At 37.1% G+C, this 21792-nt stretch overlaps 1 protein-coding gene across 2 annotated transcripts in view; it reads right to left on the reverse strand.

Annotated features, from left to right (window-relative positions):
* The window catches only part of LOC136767744 (bifunctional protein GlmU), a 39405-nt gene that overhangs the window by 666 nt on the left and 16947 nt on the right, over positions 1-21792 (reverse strand). Inside the window, exons 2-3 of one of the 2 annotated variants that reach the window (XR_010821891.1) lie at positions 13351-13472; positions 1017-1199 (exon numbers count right to left, since the gene is read on the reverse strand). Coding sequence is in view for 1 of the 2 variants with exons in the window: in XM_066721753.1 (XP_066577850.1) it covers positions 1017-1199 (183 nt within the window). In the remaining variant the exon portion in view is untranslated. The remainder of the gene's footprint in view (positions 1-1016; positions 1200-13350; positions 13473-21792) is intronic. The other variant, XM_066721753.1, reaches the window with a different exon arrangement.

The following is a 21792-nucleotide window of genomic DNA, read 5'->3' on the forward strand; positions in this document are numbered from 1 at the left end:
TCAATTAAATACCCATGAGCTTGTTTGACAAATTAACAATATACATTGCAATGAAATCATATGCATTTAAAATATCAACAAAAGTGATTTACAGTGTAACCTGAACTTAAACATCATGGAGACAACATGTGACAACATGTGACCTGAACGCCTTGATTGTGTTCTGATTGGTTACAATTGAAAGAAGGCTGCCATCATTGGACAAAACTTCAACAATAAAAGTACAACATTTTATTGTCAGATTCTGACTCAGTGAAAGGTAGCGGGACACTATGGTACTTGCCATAATAATAATAATCTTAATCATAATCATCATAATTTGTTATGCAAAAAAAGCTCTCTCAGTGTGTCTGTTGGAAAATGTCTCGTGAAGAACTGCAGTTAGTGTGCATCAATTCCTCTCTTAAAGAACACAGAAGACCCCGAGCTCTCTCTGGTTATCTGGGTGTTGTGGTTGCTTAGAAAGAGACTCAATTGCAGATTTTCTGTATTACTCAGAATGGCTCTACAAAGCACAGAGAAAGTGTGTGAGATAAACAGGATGGGTAATGGAAAAGACTGTGACGTGTGAGTACTGATATTAAAATATTTGGGGAGGGCTGCCATAAGCCAATTAAATTAAAAAAAAAACAGATTCTGAAATGAGCAATAAATGAAAAGTAAATCTTCTATCAGATTTTAGCACAATAATTAAGGCCAAGTTTTGAGTTCCATATTAAAGTGGCCCTAAAAAGCAGTATAGGCCTCCTTTAAATCAAAAAAGAAAGGAAAGAAATTGAAAATCACATCCGTGCTGCAGAATGCAGATGGGATTAAAGGCAGATTTCCCTACTATTTTAAATGTGGTTACCAAAGATTAGACCCTTTGCCAAAAATACAAAAAAAAGCACACAACAAAAACACTATGGAAACACTTTGAAATCACAATTGATTTCCTTTCGACTGTTTACCTCTACAACAGACTCCTAGAGCACAACAACACTGGCCTTAGTGCCGCCAACAGTCCTGCCAAGTACCTCATTAGTATTCGAAGCAGTGGCATTTGCCAGCCTGAGCGTTGCCTTGGTGATGCTGCCCACACAAGTGATGATAAATGGGGCTTTCAGCTTCTTCTCCTCCACAAAAGTGACCAGAGAGCTCAGTAGGTCCTCCCCAGGCCCAAGACGCAATGCATAAACTGATATGGGAGAGGGTCCATCCTGGGGAGGGACAGAAAGAGAGGGGGGGTAAAGGCTGTGGTGGTGTCTTGATAACAATTTGCCTATATATATGTAGGCCTCGCTGTGTATGAAACCTATAGCACATGGCTGGTGATATTTTTAGGTCTTTATTACACTGTTCTGCGTGCTTTGCGAATTGGTGTCGTCTTCTAAAAAAAAATAATAATAATAGTTTTACATAAATGTGGCAAATAATGTTCTCATTAGTATCACTAAAAGAAATGTAATGAAATTTTAGTTTCTGTATTATTAACTAATAAAGGTACGGTACACAACTATGTTATTGTTTAGGAAAAATAAAGTTACAGAACTTTTAACATCTGTCATTATATTACTGTGGTTCAATCCTATAATTGAACTGAAGGAATCTGCTGATTTGCGGAAAGGATGTTGAGTTCAGAAGAAATATGAATATTCATAACTGAATATAGAAGACAAAAACAAGCACAGACAAGGGTAGAAATGTAAGCAGTCTGTAATCGATATTAGTAGAATATTTATCACGTTTAAAGCTTCCAATACAGCATAGTCATTTTCCACAAAGTCCAGGCAAATAACAATGAAAACAGTCAAAATATTTGCAATCATAATAACATAACACAATCATAAAACTCCAAGGATTACATCAGAAGATGTTTAGCATGATTAACAGCGAGCAGAAATAAACGTTCCCCAAGTACAAAGACATTTTAATGAAGGACTGTTTGGTTGAAGGCAAAAATGTAAAGCTCTTTTGCAAGTCAGGCTTAAGAAGATGAGGTCTGTATATGCAAACAAGTATGTGAAGGCAAGAACTGACTTTGAAGTAATGAGAGCTGATAAACCCATGATATAAATGTCCTGAAATTACTTGTATATACGACTGATATATATATATATATATATATATATATATATAAACCTTAATGGAATGGATTAATAGTATTTTAGGAATGCTTCAGTCACTTCAGCCAACTTTAATTTATTAAAGATTTAACAAATACTATTAAATTATGGAGTAGCCTTTAGAATTCAGCATATAAACAGATCTGCCATACATTCTCATTACACATTACAGCAATATAGGAAATACAATAAACATGTATATGACATTAACACCTGCAAAGGTCCATAATAAAGATACATTTAGGTTCTACTGATATCAGTAGTGAGACTGTATTCATAAATTATGATTTTGACATCTAAAAATAGTGACGAAGCACACTGACACCTGCAGAAGCTAATAATTTTCAACCACTAAAGAACAATTGCAAAGTAAATGGTGCAATCAGCGCTATTGTTATTTTTTCCAGAAGGAACTAGAATAAATAAGAGGTTAATAGCAAATGTAATATTCTTGGCAAATCCCTTTATGTGAGCAACAAGGACATGACTGGCTAACAGTTTTGTGTCTGACTTCATATTTCATATCCTGCTGTTCTCTTGCATAGTTCTAGAAAGAGAACAAGTATTGTTTTCTTTTTGTGGTATAAATAGTTCATGCTTTTTGCTTCCAAATTATGTAATCATATCTAAAATATAAACGTGAAAAGGATTGATGTTACATTTCATTTTGTGTGATGCATTTCAGTCAAGTCATAGAGGATCAAAGACAATTCCTTTAAACAATTAAACAAATTATGTAACATTCAGCTTAACATATTTTGTGTTTTTATCGATATTTTTGTTTTGGTCCAAACTTGTGTATATCATTACTTTTGGCATCATATTTATATGTGTTGCAGTTATAAGTGCTGAAGTAAAAGTATAACAAACCTGTATAATCTGTTCCCATTGAAGACTCAACAAGAAATAAACTGCGTAGACAAGACACTCCATAGCTTTCAGGCAGAAATAGCCATGACTCAATCTCATTATATACCTTCAATTGCATCTTCTGTGCCAAACTGTTTACAGGTCTAATCGGTTCAGCAATTAATAAGCCATTTTAAATCTTTATTCTTTATTAAGGGGGTGGTTTTCTTTGATCAAATGCAATATCACAACCACATTGATAAACCAGATGTGTATGTCATTTTTTTCTTTATTTTATTTTTTATAAATACAGCACCAGATCAGCTTTCTATAGAAGCATAACAATTATAAAAGATTCCTACTGAGTTCTAGAATTAGATTACACAAACAGAGTCTTAAGGAAGCGAGACCATTTATCTTCCCGAGAGCCCAAATATAGATGTAAAGCTTGATAGAATGATGAATGTGATAGCAGAATAAATCCACATTATCCTAGTTAAACAAAGTAAGCTTCATTATTCCCCCATTAGAGTGCACAGCTACACAGCATATTGAGAGACGGGTCAGTTTGAGATTCCAAATGACTTTTGTGAAAGAAAGTGAATATGATATTTTTAAATAAGTTACCTTTATATATAGAAGTGAATCAAAATATTGCATTTGGTATTGCAATGATGTATATTGTATATTGATATTGCAAAAAAAAAAAACTTGAATGTTTAAATTCCATCAATGTTTGAACTATTATTTTTTCTTTAAAAACAAGGTAGCCCCTTCACCGTGTTTTCTACACTGAACTGATAACATTTTTGTTTTTTCTTTTCTGTTGAATAATTGTAACTCAAAAATGTATGTGACACCATTCTTAAACCTTCTAAAAGGCATTTAAGGAAAATTGATGCAGCTGAAAAAAAATTAATAATAGTATACACACATTTTTACGCATATACATATACATTTGAGTGACAGATATGATTGATACTATACCATCATGAAGCCTGTTTCCAGCTGACATGAGAATACATCACAAATGGTAACTTGCTTGCTTCATCAACAAGCCAACATATTCAGATTCATGTTACAAGCTACAAGTGACTGCTGGTGCTTTTTTTTTTTCAATTATTATTACAAAGGTTCTCTGCAGTCACAGTTTTCTGATAATTTTCCTGGTTTATACACCGTATTGTGAAGGTTGTTACTATATTTCTGTATAAGTTGTAATTGCAAACACGGTAGGTCTTTCTACTACTCCTGACCTGTGAATTCAATCAAGATTCCTCATTGGTTTCTATAATTCACTTGAATAGGTTTCAGTCTCATGTTTCTGTATGGTCAGGTCAGAAAGCAAAACTGTATTATCTGAAAACAAATTAAGCATGGAGCACAATTTGATGGAGTCTCTTTGTTTGTTAGTAGCACACAAATGGATCAATAAATGCAGAGATGATTTTTGATAGCCTCCCACTTCAATTGATACTTGGCAATTATCTCTTCATCTGAAACCTTTTCAACAATTATGATATTAAAATGCTCTGGTTGTTCGATTGCCCCTGTTGTTTTAAGTATAAATACTAAGACAAAGACGGTCTTTGCCGTACAATGTAATGCATGCATTAAAGCTGGCATGTTTCTGCATGTTGAACACAGGAAATGGGTGTAGTGGTGTTTTAACACTTTTATAACACCTATATGGCCCATTTATTTCACATGCTATGTACATAAATTGGAAAGTCATGAAACCACATTTCCTGAATATTTTAAGTTATAGAAGTTCATATATATACATACATATATATATAATATCTTCTATAACTTAAAATATTCAGGAAATGTGGTTTCATAATAATTTTAAGTTTTTGTAAATCAGAAATCAACAATTAGATTGAGTTGAGTTCAAAGGAATAGACCTATATTCTTTACTTACTGGATATATTTATATAATGGATATATTTCTGTTGAGTTTGCAATTCAATAATGTAAAGACAATTACAAAAAATGAATGAATGAATGAATGAATGAACAAACAAACAAATAATAAAACTATCATTAATTGCAGGAATTTATTTATGCATGTGAGTAAATAAATAGTTCAGTGGCAGTTTACATATCGCGGTCAGGGTTTACATTTAATAGTTGCACTTTTTAACTTTAAGTGAAAAATCAAGTTCTGTTTCTTGGTTTTACGGAGGGAAGTTACTGCTAGACATGAAACTTGTAAAACAATGGCCTGCTCATGTGATAAATAGAATTATCTCTCAGCTTCAACACTAAGCTTATTCCTCACCTCCCGTTTAGTGAACTTGAAGAAAACTATTCTTTAAAAAGTGGTATTGACCCCCTGAATCAAGCCTGATTACACTTCTCTAGGACACTAAGAAATGCAAGACTTCAAAAAGACAGAACACAATTGCAAAGTGTAAACCCCGCAAATTGAACTGCTTCAGATGGGCAACTGCTATTAAAAGATACATTTATTTTCAGATACATTATTCATGATAAAAAAATCTGCTCAACAATCAACGCGGTGAGTCAAAAGCTTAACTCAGCAGTCACACAAAACCACCAACATCAAGCCATGGCCCCTGCTGAAAGGGGATTCTGCAGTTTGGAGATTGAGCGGTGCCTCTAGAACAGCTGTAAAAAAAAAAAAAAAAAAAAAAAATCGGCAGCACACATTGGCATCATTGACAAGTGGGGGTAAAACAGTAGAACTGAGCAACCTCTCAGACAGTCATTGTGTTTAAGGGTTTGCGCAAATATTTTTAAAAAATCTTATTACCAAAAAAAGTAAATACAAATGTAAAAATTCTGAGCTGAAGGAAAAACAGATTAGATCCAACCTGTTCTTAGCAGTGTCATTCATTCTGAATTTAGTCACAGCCCAGTTCTCAGCAAACAGACTGGAGAGAATGTCAAATAGCCCCTGTTTTCAACTGCGAAATCTAATAACGTTACGGGAGATAAAGCCAGGCCGATGTAATTATAATCTATTGTCTTTGTCAATGGTCAAATAATATGAAGCAGGTTATTTAGCAAAGTCCAGTTGTAATGCTGGTAATAACACAGTGGGCAACCACTTAAAAGTACAGATTAGACTGCATATGTTCATAACACACACACGTACACTCACACTCATTCACTCTCACATACACACTCACTCACTCGACACATCCCATGATTGACACATTGCTCTACAAAGTAAAATGTAGTCTGTTTTTGTTTACATACTACGAATGTCCAAACTTTTAAATAAATCAAATTAGATGCTTTCTAAAACTTGTCAACATCTATTCACTCCCAACATTTTCCATTAATGTAAGCATTAAACATTATCCATTTAATGTATACATTCCAGTATAAAAAATTATTTGATTTATTAAATTAATTAATCACTGTAGTCTTTGGTAAAAGTTACATGCACATGCCTTGAATACTTGTATTTAAATTATATATGCTTTTTATATTTTCAAACATCATTATGGCCATCTATTATCCATCTGTATTTATTTTTCTGGAGAGAGACGTTTGTATTACATTGCTTAATGCAGGTGAACACGGTATGTGGCACAATTGTATTTCCTGGAAATTAATGGGATATGAAATGTAATAAAGCACAGCCCTATGAAAGGATGCATATAATTATAGCTAATAAATAGCAAAAGAGTAGGTTGTTTCCCCATAGCAACAAGAAATAAACATAAAAGAGATGGTTCTGCGCCACCTGACTGCTGTGCCTCAGATGCAATCTTTTCCTTCACAGAAGGCAAGAACTGCCAATTCTACAGGTGTGTAAACAAGATGTAACCATTAAAAAGTGCTTGCCAGCGCAGTATCAATCATCTCCCTACCCTGTCATTTTAAATCTGTTCACTTCAACCTTTTTACTTCCACTCTGCGATTGTAATAATGTAGTGAAATGTCTGATGTTTAAAGGAGGGGTAGTCTTTTAAACTGTTATGACCATCTATATTTCCCAGGTGTTAAAGCCATCTTCCCACTTTTCCCTTGATTCTTTTCAAGGGTAGTTTAGATTTAGACCGCAGTCCTGATCAGTATAAAATAAATTGCCTTCATAACCAACATCAGCATTTAGTCTGCATGAGAGTATCTATGGTGCTGGTGTCACTTTTCAAACGACAGGCTTGTGTCTTCTGCCTTACTTACTTAAAACAGGAATGCCTTTTAATAAACTCAACAGCTCTTAAAATCTGCAGGAGGACAAAAAGTCAGGTTTCTATAACAAGTAAAGGGGCTATGCAGACATTAACTAGAGGTATTAAATAAAAGCAGTATAGGCTACCTGAATGTAGTTTATTTTTATCAGTTCAAATATTGAAATAAAAGTCATCGGCACTCAATATTGAGGAAGAAAATATGAACTTCAATTTAATGTTGGCATTTGGGTGCAATACATTAAACGGATAAATGTAATAATATTTAGTGTGTTGCTGTCCATTCTCCCCCCATCTTTAAGGGGTCTGGCAAAGCAGAGAGGGTGCTCACATATTACACAGTGCAACAGCAGAGTGAGTTCTCTGGTCATTTATTCCCCAATCTTAATGAATGACTGACAGACAAGTAGGTGAGGAGAGCGAGGTTTATATCTCTGATTCTCCCTTCCTTATGTAATGATTAATTTGCTTTGCAGACAAAATGTATTTCAGACTGCACCAGCACAACTGAAAATGCTGTTCAATTTTCTCTGTTTCTTCAATTTATGTTTTCCAGTGTAGGCAGGCCTTTTTGATAGGGATACGCCAGATCACCCATTTGAAGTGCAAAAACTATTGAAGAGGAGTACATATATTACATCTTATAATTTGTGCTATATCGTATTTGGTTTACAACTTTTAAGACATCTTGACAAAATCCTTTCAACATTCCATGTATTTAAATTGTAGTTTTTCTTGCAATTAATTATTGATTGGATTTCATGGTATTTCACAAAGTCACAAAATGTATTTTCAGTAACAAGCTACACCTTGTCTTCCCTGTCCAATACAGCGGTGAGAACTCTACTAATTATATGAAGGACGGAGGGTTATCTGCAGACGGCTCTGTTCCCTCTCCCAGTGTGAGATCACTTCCATTCATTCACACACTGCTCCCCCTTTTCCATTTTTACCGATTAACCACTGACTGAGCATTGTGCTCTGACTGGTATTGCAGTCATTTGAAATCAATGGAAAAAAGTTACATGCAACCATTTCAAAATTCATGCAGATAGAGAAATGTTACCTTTGCATTACAGAGCTGCATTATAAAGATGGCGTGTTTAACTGTTAAGACAAGTTTGTTAGAGGGCTAATTGCTTTAACATCTTAAATACAGATGTCTACAGTCATGGATGTCAACAGGAAGGAAATATACAACTTCAATCTGCCGTCACTACATGTGAAAGCCAAGTGTATGGCAACCACACAAAGAAATCCAGAGAGATTAACATGGATGTCAAATCAAGTAAGAAATTGCTTTATAATACCATTAATAGAGTGTAATTCAATGGAGATGATTTGTCTTCAGTCTAGATAATTTCATATCATAACTGAAGAACCCTTGGCTGTTTTAGTCTTCGGTTTGTCAATTTTCCTATGATTGTGTGTGAGTAGTATTCAATTCCTACCTTTTATGTCAATTATTTATGTTGCATCTTATTCCGAAAAAGAAACAAAAATGTATCAATAAAACAGGATTAAACCACTTTGGAATTATGAGCTTTGATTTGCCAAATCTTCCTTTATTTTTATTTTTTGAAGGGCTTTAAATGCTTGTTTTATTTTTAGCATAAACAGAAGACCAAATTGAATACCCTTAAGTACTCACTGCCTAAAGCATGAAAGACACAATATCGTGGAGAGAAGAAATGACTCTTCGGAGGTGTATGTACACACATCCTTATATTCTGTTGTGCGCCGTGTTTTATTTCTATTTATTTTGACAAGCACCTACAATGACATCAGGGGCGGGAATGGGTGTCTGTGGTGACTAGAAAAAAAAAAGGGGGGTGGGGAGGGGCAAGCTAAATTACTATGCCCCATTTTCCCACTTTAGCATCTTGGGTTAAATTAAATACAGAAACAAAAGCATTCATATTTGTGCTTGCATGTCAAGGATTACTTGTTCCATTGAATGTCTTTCCCATTATCTGCTTATCACTTTCTCTGCTCTTTAATCTCTTTCTTGTTTCTGCTCAATGGCTTCCTCTCACTGTCTCTCCCTCTGCAAATGTAGCCTTTTTCTTCTTCTATTTTTTAACACTTACAAAACTGAAAAGCCTGGCCTGGGCCACCTGGAAGCAGCAAAGCAGCTTTCTCCCAGGCCTGGCTCCCTGCCAGTTGCCAGCTGTACCATTGTATGCGCCCATTTTAGTTAATTCCATGCCTCGCGATTGTGCTGGTTCTGTTTACAACCACCTCCTACTCCTCCTGGGTCCCACTCCAATTGTCCCGGGCTCCCCTTGTTTAATACTGTTTTGCAAGTTATTAAGCCCTGGAAGTCCATTAATCACAGTTCATGTCTTGTGTAAGCCCACACAACGAAGGGAAAGGAGGGGGAAGGGAAGGCACGCTCATTCCCCTGAATGGGCTTGGACGGTGGTCCATTCAGATCCCTAACGAGATCATTACCGCTAACTAAATACAAACCTGACCCCTTGACCTGCTGGGAAATTACGTAGGCCCCCAGTGCAAGACATAAATATGCTGTCCCAGCCCCTCCCCCCCTCCTGCTTGCACTGCTGCTCTCCAGCCCCCCACAACCACCCCCCCTTCTCTCCAATGGACAGAAAACTAAACCTGTCATCAAAAGGGCCCTAATCACTGCTCTGATTGTGGTAAACCAAGCCTGACAGACATTTCACTGAGGCTTCAATAGCTACATCAGTGCCACCCCCATAGCCAGCGTCCTTTACCAGGCCCCCAGCCAATGAGCTGCAAAGACCCCCGGCTTTTCAGATTACTTGACACACTGTGTCCACTTTTCCGAGACCACCTGGTAGGCTCATTTTAATACAACACCGGTTCAGCGTCTATCCCTTTCTCTCTAATTCCTCCTCTCAGCCAAGCTACCACCATGAATTCTGTCTAATCCATTGACCCAGTGGAACATTCCTGGTTAACACTCCTCGGAAGAGGCTGGATTTTCGGGGATTACATGGTTTGACTTCTGTCTGGTGGCACCTGCGATGAGAAAACTACGGAAAACAATTACTCTGATGGCGCGGGAGCCGGTGCACCTTGTTGTCCGGCGACAGATCTTTGGGAATCACCTGCTTAATCCCTTACCTGCACCTTTCCGAGGCTGTCAAGACAAGCCAGGCTGTCCTCTCCCCCTTCAGCACAGTAAATAGGGGGGAAACTGTCAGCAGATTCCCTTCAGCTTATGTTAAGATGTTGTCACTTTCAGTATCTCAAGTGTTTCCACTTCAGAAACTGGTGGCTTAGCTGTTGCACAGGAGGTGGGGGAGTGTGAAAAGCAAAGCTCCATGCTAAACAAACAGAACCATTAAACTTCATTATGCAATCACCTGACAAGCACACATCCGTTTAAGAATTTCGAAACTTCACTTTCCCTCGAGTGCTCTTGGAGTGAATGCCAATTGATGAGGGATGGTTGACAAGTTACGCTGTAAATCAGATGTATTTTATCCGACTTGTCAGTTGAGTTTGCCAATCGGGTTTAACAGTTTGTGTGTGTGTGCATGTTGTTGTTGTTTTTTTAATGAGAGTATTTAAGCTGTGCCTAGTATGTGGTCATGCACATTTTAGATTAGACAAATATCATCAGTCTAATCCATGATAAGATCTCACCCTTCAGAGGATACGAAATGGAGATGGAGAAGAAAGTCTAGTTTGACAACTGCTCTTCAATTAAAATGAAATCTTCATTTACCTGGATCCTGTAATTATGTTTCATAAGTTAAAAAAATATATATGTAAATTACAATTCCTAAACTGATTCTACAGCTTGGGAAATGATCAAAGCTCATATCTTTTTTTCTCTTTAAAATTTGAATATTCTCCCCCTAATCTTCTGATAAACTATCGCAAGCCCAAACTCAAAATCTCTAATAATAGAACAGAAAGCGCTCTATGCAAGCTGTGTTCAGTCTTTTGAAAGAACATTGTACTTGATTATGCTAACAATCAGATCTATTAAAAATGCACAAGTACCACATATTAATTCCACTTCAACCCTCTACCCTTGCACATACACCACACACACACACACGCACACACACAAACACACACCATCTACGTTGGGGGCGTTGACCAGACCAACCAGACTTGCAATGTTTTACACTCTATTCTTTCTCATGATGGTCCCTATTGTCCCAAGTGATTTTAATCACTCTTTAAGCTGTTTCTACACAATGCTGTCAATCATCTCTCCATCAGGTTAACACATGTGCCATGTAAGTACACAGAAGCAAATGATTCACATTTAGGTGATACACAACAATTAATTTCCCCTAAAGTACTATATTTTTTCTGCTCCAGTCAAAAACCTCTGCTCGTGTTTTCTGTGTACAGATAAACCTATTTGTAACAAACAGAAAATTTAAATAACAGAAAGTGTGAAGCGAAAGCTACCCTGCTCTGAATAGAGGACTTTTGAAGGATGTTTTGCATTGTGTGGTTTTAAATTATTCAAGCAATGATAATAGCAAATGCCATTCCTCCTCACACAACATATTGTGAAGCGTAACAAGTCATTTCATAAAGGCACATGGGTTTGCTCAATTTGAGGCTGATATATCACTTTCAGAAAAATACTTCTCTAGATTTTGACCTATAAAGATTTCTCCCTTACTAGGCTGTAAACACTCACAAAAATCAACACAACAATTAAGCTGGTATGTTCTAACCCTAGAAATGTGCGCTTTCCTCACATCAAGGAAAATATCTTGGTATCCAGTATGTCTAACTTGCAGCTTGTTAAAGTTTCCAATCTTTATTACAATGTAACATTTTCCAAAGTAAGGGAAACACAACATATTCAAAGGGAAATTGTTATATAATACAGTACAATGCTCAGGAGAGGACTTGTTTAATGCACTGACTGTACACAGCAACATAGGCTTTAAAACCACCCAGGCATTGAAAAGACTAAAGTAAAACAGTTACAGGTTTTGTGAAATAAGCATCAATTCAGCATACATCAAAGACGAATAAACACGATGCAAAGCAAAGAACTGGCAGAAACAAAAATCTCGACAATATGCTAAACAACAGCCAATTTAAACAATATCTATGACATGGTTGTGTTATTTAAAACTTGCCATCCTTTCATTAGATGTGATGATTACGCAGCAATTTTAAGATTATTCAGTAAAGTTTGAGGGCAAAAACACATTGGTTATAAAATAGTATCCGACAGAAGTCCAGTAGGATTCTAATTGAGTTTTTGAATCACTTGTAGCTCAAGTCAGGTTCAGAACGATTAATATGCAGCTTTCAGCTACACCGAAAAATCTCCAACCATTCTCTGAAATAGAGGATTATGTATATACAAATTATCCTATATCATCGCAGGAGGTCATGCCAAGGGAGATGTGGCATAAACATGAGTTAACGAGGCAAAGAGGACAGGTGTAAAATAAACAATTACAGGTAAGCAGTATTTTGATACCCAGCGTATGCTCATTGAATTAGCCATTACGGTTGATGACGACATTGACCTTGCCTTGCCACGTAATACAGTAATCAAAAGGCTTTCTTAGTTTACCTGGCTTCACCTCACTCTAACCTTTCCTTAAAGCCCCAAAGTGCAACATAATCTACTGTGACAACAGGCCAAGGTGGGAGTGTGTTTTACATTATCCTCACTGCACCCCCGACTGCATCGCTTTCCAGGTGAGTGTATCTCTATTCAAAGGCTAAATGAAGTGGAAATGATAGAGTGTTTGTTTTCCCTGACTTTTTCCTGTGCTTACCAATGAATTTGCCCTTGCACACATGAACTGATAATTTAATGTTCCTACCAAGCATTTCATTGTCAACAAAGGCTTCAAACTGCAAGGGTGGAAAAAGGTTAGCTCTTGCAGAAAACGACCCTTATGGTCTGATTGTCTTCTGGCCCTGACTGGCACTGAGCAGAGAGGTGGGGGGGGAACGGGTGGCTGAGAAAAGTAGCTGAGAGCTAATGTGTCTACTAGCAATTAACTTAGCCTGTGTACCTCAGTGCACAGACAGAATCACCTGTAATACTCACTTAGTTACCTTCAAAAACACCCAACTGAAAGCTCCCCCATTCCTTTCGGTCTGACGGTTAATTTGACAGAGCCGAGATAGTTAAACCCTTTATTCGGCGAAACTTAAACAAAAAGACAGGGCTCTCAAAAGATTACAGCAGCGCATTAACGATGGAATGAACCATGAAATTGCTTTTTCCCCACCTGCAGTTCGGCATCTCCACGGCTTCCCACTCTCTCCGTCACTCTGGATGTGGAAAGCCATTAGCAACGACATCACAGGCATCTGACAACATGGTCTGGCCGGGTGGGGTTCATTTAGCATTCTGTCAAATGACCAACCACACCAACAAGGCTTAGTAAACATGAAATTAAACTAAGTACAAAGTTAGAAGAAGAAGAAAAAAAGGAGACTTGTGGTGTCTCTTCATTTAAAATCAAGGAGATAGATACCTAGATACATAGATCAATAGATAAATAGATAGATGGATACAAACCATTAGCTTTTAGCAATACAATACCTTTCACAAGCAACAAATTGAATGCCCTCATCGCACATGTATTTGTAGACTAGCAAGGTCAAATTAAGTAAAGAGCAGATCAGAAAGTAATACACTCTTCTGAACTTTTCATTCCTGATCCAGTTACACAATAGGTAAGTAATTTATTTCGACACCATCAACTGTATACAGTGGCGCACTGTATTAGCCATCACATTGCTAGGAAGACAGCTTTTACATTCTGGGTTCAGGGATCACGGACACTCACAGCGAATATTGACAAGTGAAAAGGTAGCGCCGGAGCACCAAGGTAAAATGATTAAAGGTTTGAGCTCTGCCTGGGGTTAACCCCTGACATTCTCTCGCTGGAACAATCCTAGCATGTTGTGTGAAGGAGTAGCTGCATAAAAAGCGTCATCCTCCAAACAGAATGGAGAAATCAATGGCTGTGCTGGGGCTTTGCGATGTCCTACAGATTATTGTAATGGAGAAGGACAGAATATTCAATGGCATCCAGGATCGCATTAAATAGGACATACTTGTACAGCATAACTTAAATTAATATGTCAGTGCTTTTTGTTAAAAAGAAAAAAAACAGCACTGAAATTCTGTTCCAAAACATCAATAGTTTTCACATTTTAAATCTGATTTGTATTTTATTTTTGAGCTGATATGTATGTGTGTGGTACGAAGAAGGGAGTTGCTTTAAACCCATGGCCCTTTGTGTTTTTCATGTTAACCATGTTCAAAGTATTATTATTTTGCTCCCCCATCTGTGATTGTGTTCGCACTGATTTCAATGCACTCTTTTGTTGCTTGGTTGGAGGTCTCTGTGTCACATTCTTCTAACAAGTGGTAGTGACGGCTCGGTGGGGTTAGACTACCCCAAGGAAGGGAACTTGGCTGCCAGAGGCCCAGCATGAAGTTAATGGACACCATTGGAGGCAGTGTCCTTAGGGTAAGGTGTTATACCCTGGCCTTGTCTACTTCATGGACATTAAAGATCATATGGCTCAATTTCACAGAACAGCAGGGGTATGGACTCAGACTAATTTCTGATATACTAGGTAGATATATTGTAAAACATATGTCAATGGGAAAATACACACAATTTAGTTAGATGTTAGATTCTAAAGAAAACGTTAGTGGGCGTTAATGTTTAGGTTTAAATGTATAATTATGTATGTATTTGTTTGTTTCTTTAATGTATTTAATGTATTTATAAGTGGTACTGTGGTAAATATATGAAAATGTATCATGATAACAAATGCTAAGGTATAAGTCACATGTATAATATAAGGGAATATAATCCCATAACAAAAAAAAGCTGTAGGCCTACTGAAGTTATAGATCTGTTTTAAAGGTTAATTATATATTGGACATGTTTGGGTTTGATATTGTAGGTTACATTTAATACATCTATTGAAAAAATATTTCATATTCTTTATTTTTGCTTAGTGGCATGTCATGTGATATTAAATTGATCAAATAAATACATACAAAGAGCATATTTAAACATTAAATAGAAAATGCATTAATATATTATAGACTGAGGATAACAAATAACTTATTTGTAAAAAAACAGAGACAAATCATATTTTAGGTTGAAAGGTATGAAATTTGATCACCTTTACAATATATTAAATATGTTTAAAGAAGAGTTTTGTAATGATACATCTGTATTGTAACTACAATTACAGCCTATGTGTTTTTACATACATATATATATATTATTATTTTTTTTTATTGGGAGATCTAAAATAACATTTAATGCTTGTTTTTTTAATAACTGGCTAAATTGTTCCAAATCATTTGTTTCTGTGCAGTTCTATCGGTTCTATCTGTATGACAGACAGATAAAAAAACTAGCACAGGGTAAGATAAAATATCATAATTATCAATTCATGTCATGGGTGTGCATTGATCACCGTGTGACAATTCTGTTAAAATGTCAAATTTTGTCCATTTGTCATTTGATCACTGTGTTGATAGACTTGATATTTCTGTACAACATATGTGTAGATTTGGAATATCCACCCTCACTGGGGACACAACAGGCTGGAATTATGCTCATTGGTAACTCTCTTCCCTCGGTGCCCTAAGTGGTCTTTGGGACATATTACACACAACTGGTAGACAATTGGTACACTTTGAAACAAAAGGTGATGGGGTTTTTGTGAGGTATATGGCATGTTATGAACACAAACAAACCTTAAATATGGAAATGAGAGTTTGGCAGCTACATACAGTAATACCATTAGCAGCTTTCAGATAACCAGATTATGTTATACATCACGGTTTCAAATCTAATGGTATTATACACGGCGGCCGTGAATTCTTCAATGCTTCACTTCAAGTACAAGACATTCTGCAGTCATTTTCTTTGAGTGGCTCAGTGTAATTTTTTTTTCTCTTTTTTATTTGTCAGGGACTACAGCTTTACACACTGGATTGTCTGTTATTACCCAGTTGAAGACAATATCTTTAACACATATTTGTTTTCAAGAGTCTGTAAAGAATGGCGTCGTCTTCTATTCCATCTGTCGCATAGCACTTACAGACTGCTCTTTCACAATCACATGTCCTCACAAAGGGAAGTCTGAAATGAGAAGTTATGGCGGTGTGTGCAACCAGGTATAAGTATTTTCACCTACTTCAGACTGATTTAGATCAGTCTGTTACCATCTTCTCCTGTAGGATTGTTTCTTATCTGCTCTGAGCACATAGTAACAAAATGGGTTTTAGCCTATGTTTTAGGCTGCCTAAAGTAACTTTGTATGCTGTATTCTATATAGCCCAAAAGAATCTGCCTGAGGGATCGGTTTCTCTGAAGACTTGCTTTGATTTAAATTATTATTATTATAAATTATAACAGTTTTTGGTGGAGTTATTTTATGATGTAAGTTCAATAGATTGTGGCCAAATGGAAATATAATCAGTTGTAAAATTAATTAATATATAACAATCACAAGGTTTAATCATATGAAATAAAAACTGATTACGCAAGAACATGCAAGTTATATGATAAACCCAATGCATACCACCTATTGTGGATAGAAAATAGTTTTATTTATGCAGGGACGCAATGGTGGCACTTTTGCACAACGGCCTAATTCTGGACTGGCTGGGAACATGATATCTCTAACATCGAGACTTTTTACTCCTTCTGCATGTTAACTTTTACTAGCATTTTAGATGTGAGTCAGTTGCATTTTTACAAGCAATTTAAAGCATTTCACTCCACATCCCTATCTCCTCTTACCTCCTGGAATAAGTATTATCTGGGACAACAACACCGCAAACGGAATGCTCTCCTGTGGTGAAAAACACATTTTAAACCACCATTTAATATTTCAAAACAGGCAGCCAATAAAAGAATAGACACGATCAAAATCCTACTCCAGTGCCTTTGAAGGTGTAAACAGTGTCTCCTTGAAACGCTATAGAAGATGTTGCTTTCATACAAGGGTCATATCATTCACATACTTCTTCAGCTCCAATGTGGCCCGTGTTTCACAATAGCACTGAGACCTTGATTCCTCTGAACAAAAGAAGCCCTTGAGCGACCAACTTGCACAGTATTTACATGCATCTCCACCTTCGAGCAAATAGGCTATGATAGGGTTTTATTTTGTATTATTCTTAGTATCATTATTTTGTGGGGGTTTGAAAACAAAAACAAAAATGATAACCATCCCCAAGGCCCCACTCTTTTGCCAAATTTCAACCTTGAATTTACAAGATGGGAAAATTACCACCGCAAGTACACTGTGTGACACAAACATCACTGTGATTAGGCCAGGGAGGAAAAGCCATAGAGGCTTAAATCAGTTCCTCTGCGTCTCCCTCACTGCTCCATATGGAACAGGCACAGAAACATCTTCGAGAGGTTAGCAGCTGATGTGTGGACTAAACCACACTGGCCAGCTCATTTCACTGAGTGTCCCACAATTACAGAGCGCTCTGATTGCCTTTGTCATAATTCACTGGTGTTGACACAACCGCAAGCAAAAGAACATTACTTGAGAGACCAGTCAACTGTATAAACACCTGTAATTAACTCCACACACAAAGGTTTTCTAATTCCCTGCTTCATCTCAAATGTGGTCAGTTTAGATCCAAGTCTTAAGTAGAGGTTCCCAGAGCAAACCTACAACCCAAAGTTTTGTGTTTTTTTTCACACCCTACATACATTGATGTGATCTTCAGAGTTGTAACATAGGTACACAACATCATCAAACTTAACGTGCAGTAAACAGATAAAATCATGACTGCCGGTTTCCAAGTATACATTTCTTGGCCTGTTTACGGTCACTGTGCCTCTTTTTTTGTGTAATAACGTTAACAATGGCCAGATAAAAAGAGGGATGTTGAATAACAAAACTGTATTTTAAAGGATATCTGGCATCTTTTAACTTAAGAGTGTCACCCTTCAAAAATGCCTTCAAATCTCAAGATGTACTACATAAAGAATGGGTCTTTGAGAAAACATTTAGGACTATGGTCTCCTGACTGCAGCCAAATTCCTGTCACAGCACAACACAACAACAGTAGTGTATTACAGATCAGGAAAAAACAAACAACAATATGTTGACAGTAGCATGGATTTTCAATGTGAAAAAAAATCTCCTTTTCTCAGCATGAAATTGAAAGTGTTCCTGTGATCTGCCCAGAAAGTAAAAAATGCCATTGAAACTTTGCAAAGGTTTCTCCTGTCTAACAATTTGACTACTCTACGTAATGAAGTGCTGGCTGATAATGCGTTTGAAAATCCTGCATGGGGTTGTGTTGCATGGTTTAAAACTGGAGATGCGAGATATGGCTCAGGTCTCACTGCTTGTTTGTTCTTGCAGTCATACAAAGGAGGAGAAGAAACAGCTGGCTCGCTTTCAATGACAACACACACTCACATCGAAGTTCATTCTTATAATGTTGCTTTGTACTTGGGAGTCACACTGCATTGCACTGTTTGTGTACAACTGGCGAACCAGTATATAAACAGGTGGGGTTTGATCCAAAATAAACATATCCATAAACTCCTCTAAGCTTAGTGGAGATTGTGACAATGTAATTTTTAAGTTGTTTGACATAATTTATAGGAAACTGGAAATTTAAATACTGCAATACATCAAAGAGTTTATTTGACAATCACATATGGTGGCTCAGTCAGGGCAGTGATGAAAAGATTATTTGTGTTTCAAGTGACAATATTGTGGACATCCTGTGTTCACTATACATACTGAGAAAATCCTTACATTTCGAAAAGAGATAGGGCAGCAGATATGGAAATAGGATTTTTAAAGAGTTTTTGTCAACATTACTGGAAATTCCAAACATTGAACAGATGTTAATAAATGATCTTCAAGAAAGTTTGGAAGCAAGGTGGCCATGTTTCAGTTAGACATCCAGTCTGTTTAACATATTTCAAGGGTAAAATGTGGACAAGAAGCATACTGTTACTCACTACTCTCTCATTAGTTAAATTATTGGTATTTGTCTATTTTTATGTGGAAGAAGCTTGTAAATGACAAGAAAGAAAAAAAATGGTTTATATCGCCCAGATCTCCCCATAAATATGTCCGACAGCCTTGCAGAATTGAATCCATTAACCTCAGAGGGAGGGGTATATGAGGTAAGTGGACATTTTGTTGAATAATGTTGGGAACTCCTAGTCTGAAGCAAGACTGACTATGGAGATGCTTCAAGGTCAAGGGTAGCTTTATGGCTTACATTAATTGCACCATCTATTCAATTTTTCAATAGGTTTTAAAGCAAAGGGAATACCTCCTTGTTAGTCTTTGTGAACAGGCACTACAGTCAAGTAACAGAAACCGCAAAGCAGTGGCAGAACGAACACTGGGGGGGGTGAAATGAATTCCCCCTCAGCCATCCTTTTGACAGTACTTACAGGGAATTCGATAGTTCTTGTGTAATCCAATCAGTAATACATCAACAAACCAAGACGTCACAGTGATAAAGTAGTGTGTGCGGATTTAACTCAACTAATATTGCTGTGTACATTGTGTACATTTCTAAATCTGTTTAGATGATTCAGAATTATATAGGTTAGTTTTGACACTTCCATATAATCCCTGACATATTTTTATTAAATAATAATATGTGGTCCAGCTGTTTAAACTAGCACTTTTAAGCTCTAGGGGTGGGGATCCAACCATTTTCTAGTCATTGCGTAGCCCTTACTGAAACACTTCCTGAAAACTTCATGAACAGTTGATAGCAAATTGGTTAGCCCTAACTACAAAAACAAGGGGTCCATTTTAACCACAAATGCTTTTTGAAACAACATTTATGTCCCACTTCAGCAGAAAAAAGAAAAGCAACATTCTGCAAGACAAGACAGGAATGACAGGCAGCTGTGCTCTTATTTGCTGTCCAATTATTAACTGGTGTGTAGCGTGAAGCATCGCTAACAGTTTTGTTAACTAGGGCATACCCAACTGAAATGTCAAGAACAATGTGGGATCACTGAACATTCGACACACACTCACCGCTTGTGCACAAGATGAGCAAAAGGACATTTTGAATTACCAGAGTAATCTGATCATGCTGCACAGAAGCTGTGATGGATGAAGGTTGGTGTCTTCCACCAGCTCACCATCAAATGTGTGCTGAAAGGTATTAACCAAGTCTAAGGATAAACTGTAATTGCTGTCAACGTGGAATCTAGACTCGTTGTACGTACTGGTGGAAACAGGAACCCCTGAGCATCCTCTTGCATCCCACCTTCTGGTCATAAATATGCTATCTAGCATAGAATATACACCACACACAGCCTACTGACTGTTAAACATTATGTTAAGAACATAAGAAAGTTTACAAACGAGAGGAGGCCATTCGACCCATAGTGCTCATTTGGTGTCCATTAATAACTGAGTGATCCAAGGATCCTATTCAGTCTGTTTTTGAATGTTCCCAAATGTTTGCTGGGGAGTTTGTTCCAGATTGTGACGACTCTCTGTGTGAAGAAGTGTCTCCCGTTTTCTGTCTTGAATGCCTTGAAGCCCAATTTCCATTTGTGTTCCCGGGTACGTGTGTCCCTGCTGATCTGGAAAAACTCCTCTGGTTTGATGTGGTCGATGCCTTTCATGATTTTGAAGACTTGAATCAAGTCCCCATGTAGTCTCCTCTGTTCCAGGGTGAAAAGGTTCAGTTCCCTCAGTCTCTCAGTAGGACTTTCCCTTTAGACCTGGAATAAGTCTGGTTGCTCTCCTCTGAACTGCCTCTAGAGCAGCGATATCTTTCTTGAAGTGTGGAGCCCAGAACTGTCCACAGTATCCAGATGAGATCTAACTAGTGCATTGTACAGTCTGAACATCACTGCCCTTGTTCAATTCTACACTTTTCACAATATACCCTTGCATTCTGTTTGCCTTTTTTATTGTTTCCCCACATTGTTTGGATGGAGAAAGTGAGGAGTCCACGTAGACTCCTAGGTCTTTCTCATTGTGTTACTTCATCTAGTTCTATTCCTCCCATAGTGTAATTATAGTGGACATTTTTGTTACCTGCATGTATTACCTTGCACTTGTCCACATTGAATTTCATCTGCCAGGTGTCGTCCCACAACTGAATGTTATCTAAGTCCCTTTGAATAGCCTGTGCTGCTGAGAGTGTATCTGCTGAGCCACCTATTTTAGTATCATCGGCAAATTTGACAAGCTTGCTAACTATCCCAGAGTCCAGATCATTAATATAGATTAGAAAAAACAAAGGCCCTAGTACTGATCCCTGTGGAACTCCACTAACAACCTCACTCCAGTTAGAAGCAACTCCTCTAATCGACACCCTCTGTTTCCTAGACATCAACCAGCTCATAATCCATCTACTTACATTACCCTGAATGACTACAGCTTCCAATTTGAGGATCAGTCTTTGGTGTGGAACTTTATAAAAAGCTTTTTGACAATCTAAGTATATCATATCATATGCTTTCACATGATCTACAGCTGCACTTGCATGTTCAAAAAATTCTAATGAATTAGTAAGACATGATCTGCCTCATCTAAACCCATGTTGACTATCTCCAAGAATAAGGTTTTCATTGAGATGCTCCTCTATTTTCTGTCTAATCATTTTTTCCAACATTTTACAGGTGATGCAGGTGAGACTGATTAGTCTGTAATTT

This window comes from Amia ocellicauda, chromosome 1, assembly GCF_036373705.1.
Source record: "Amia ocellicauda isolate fAmiCal2 chromosome 1, fAmiCal2.hap1, whole genome shotgun sequence".
Classification (NCBI taxonomy): Eukaryota; Metazoa; Chordata; class Actinopteri; order Amiiformes; family Amiidae; genus Amia; species Amia ocellicauda.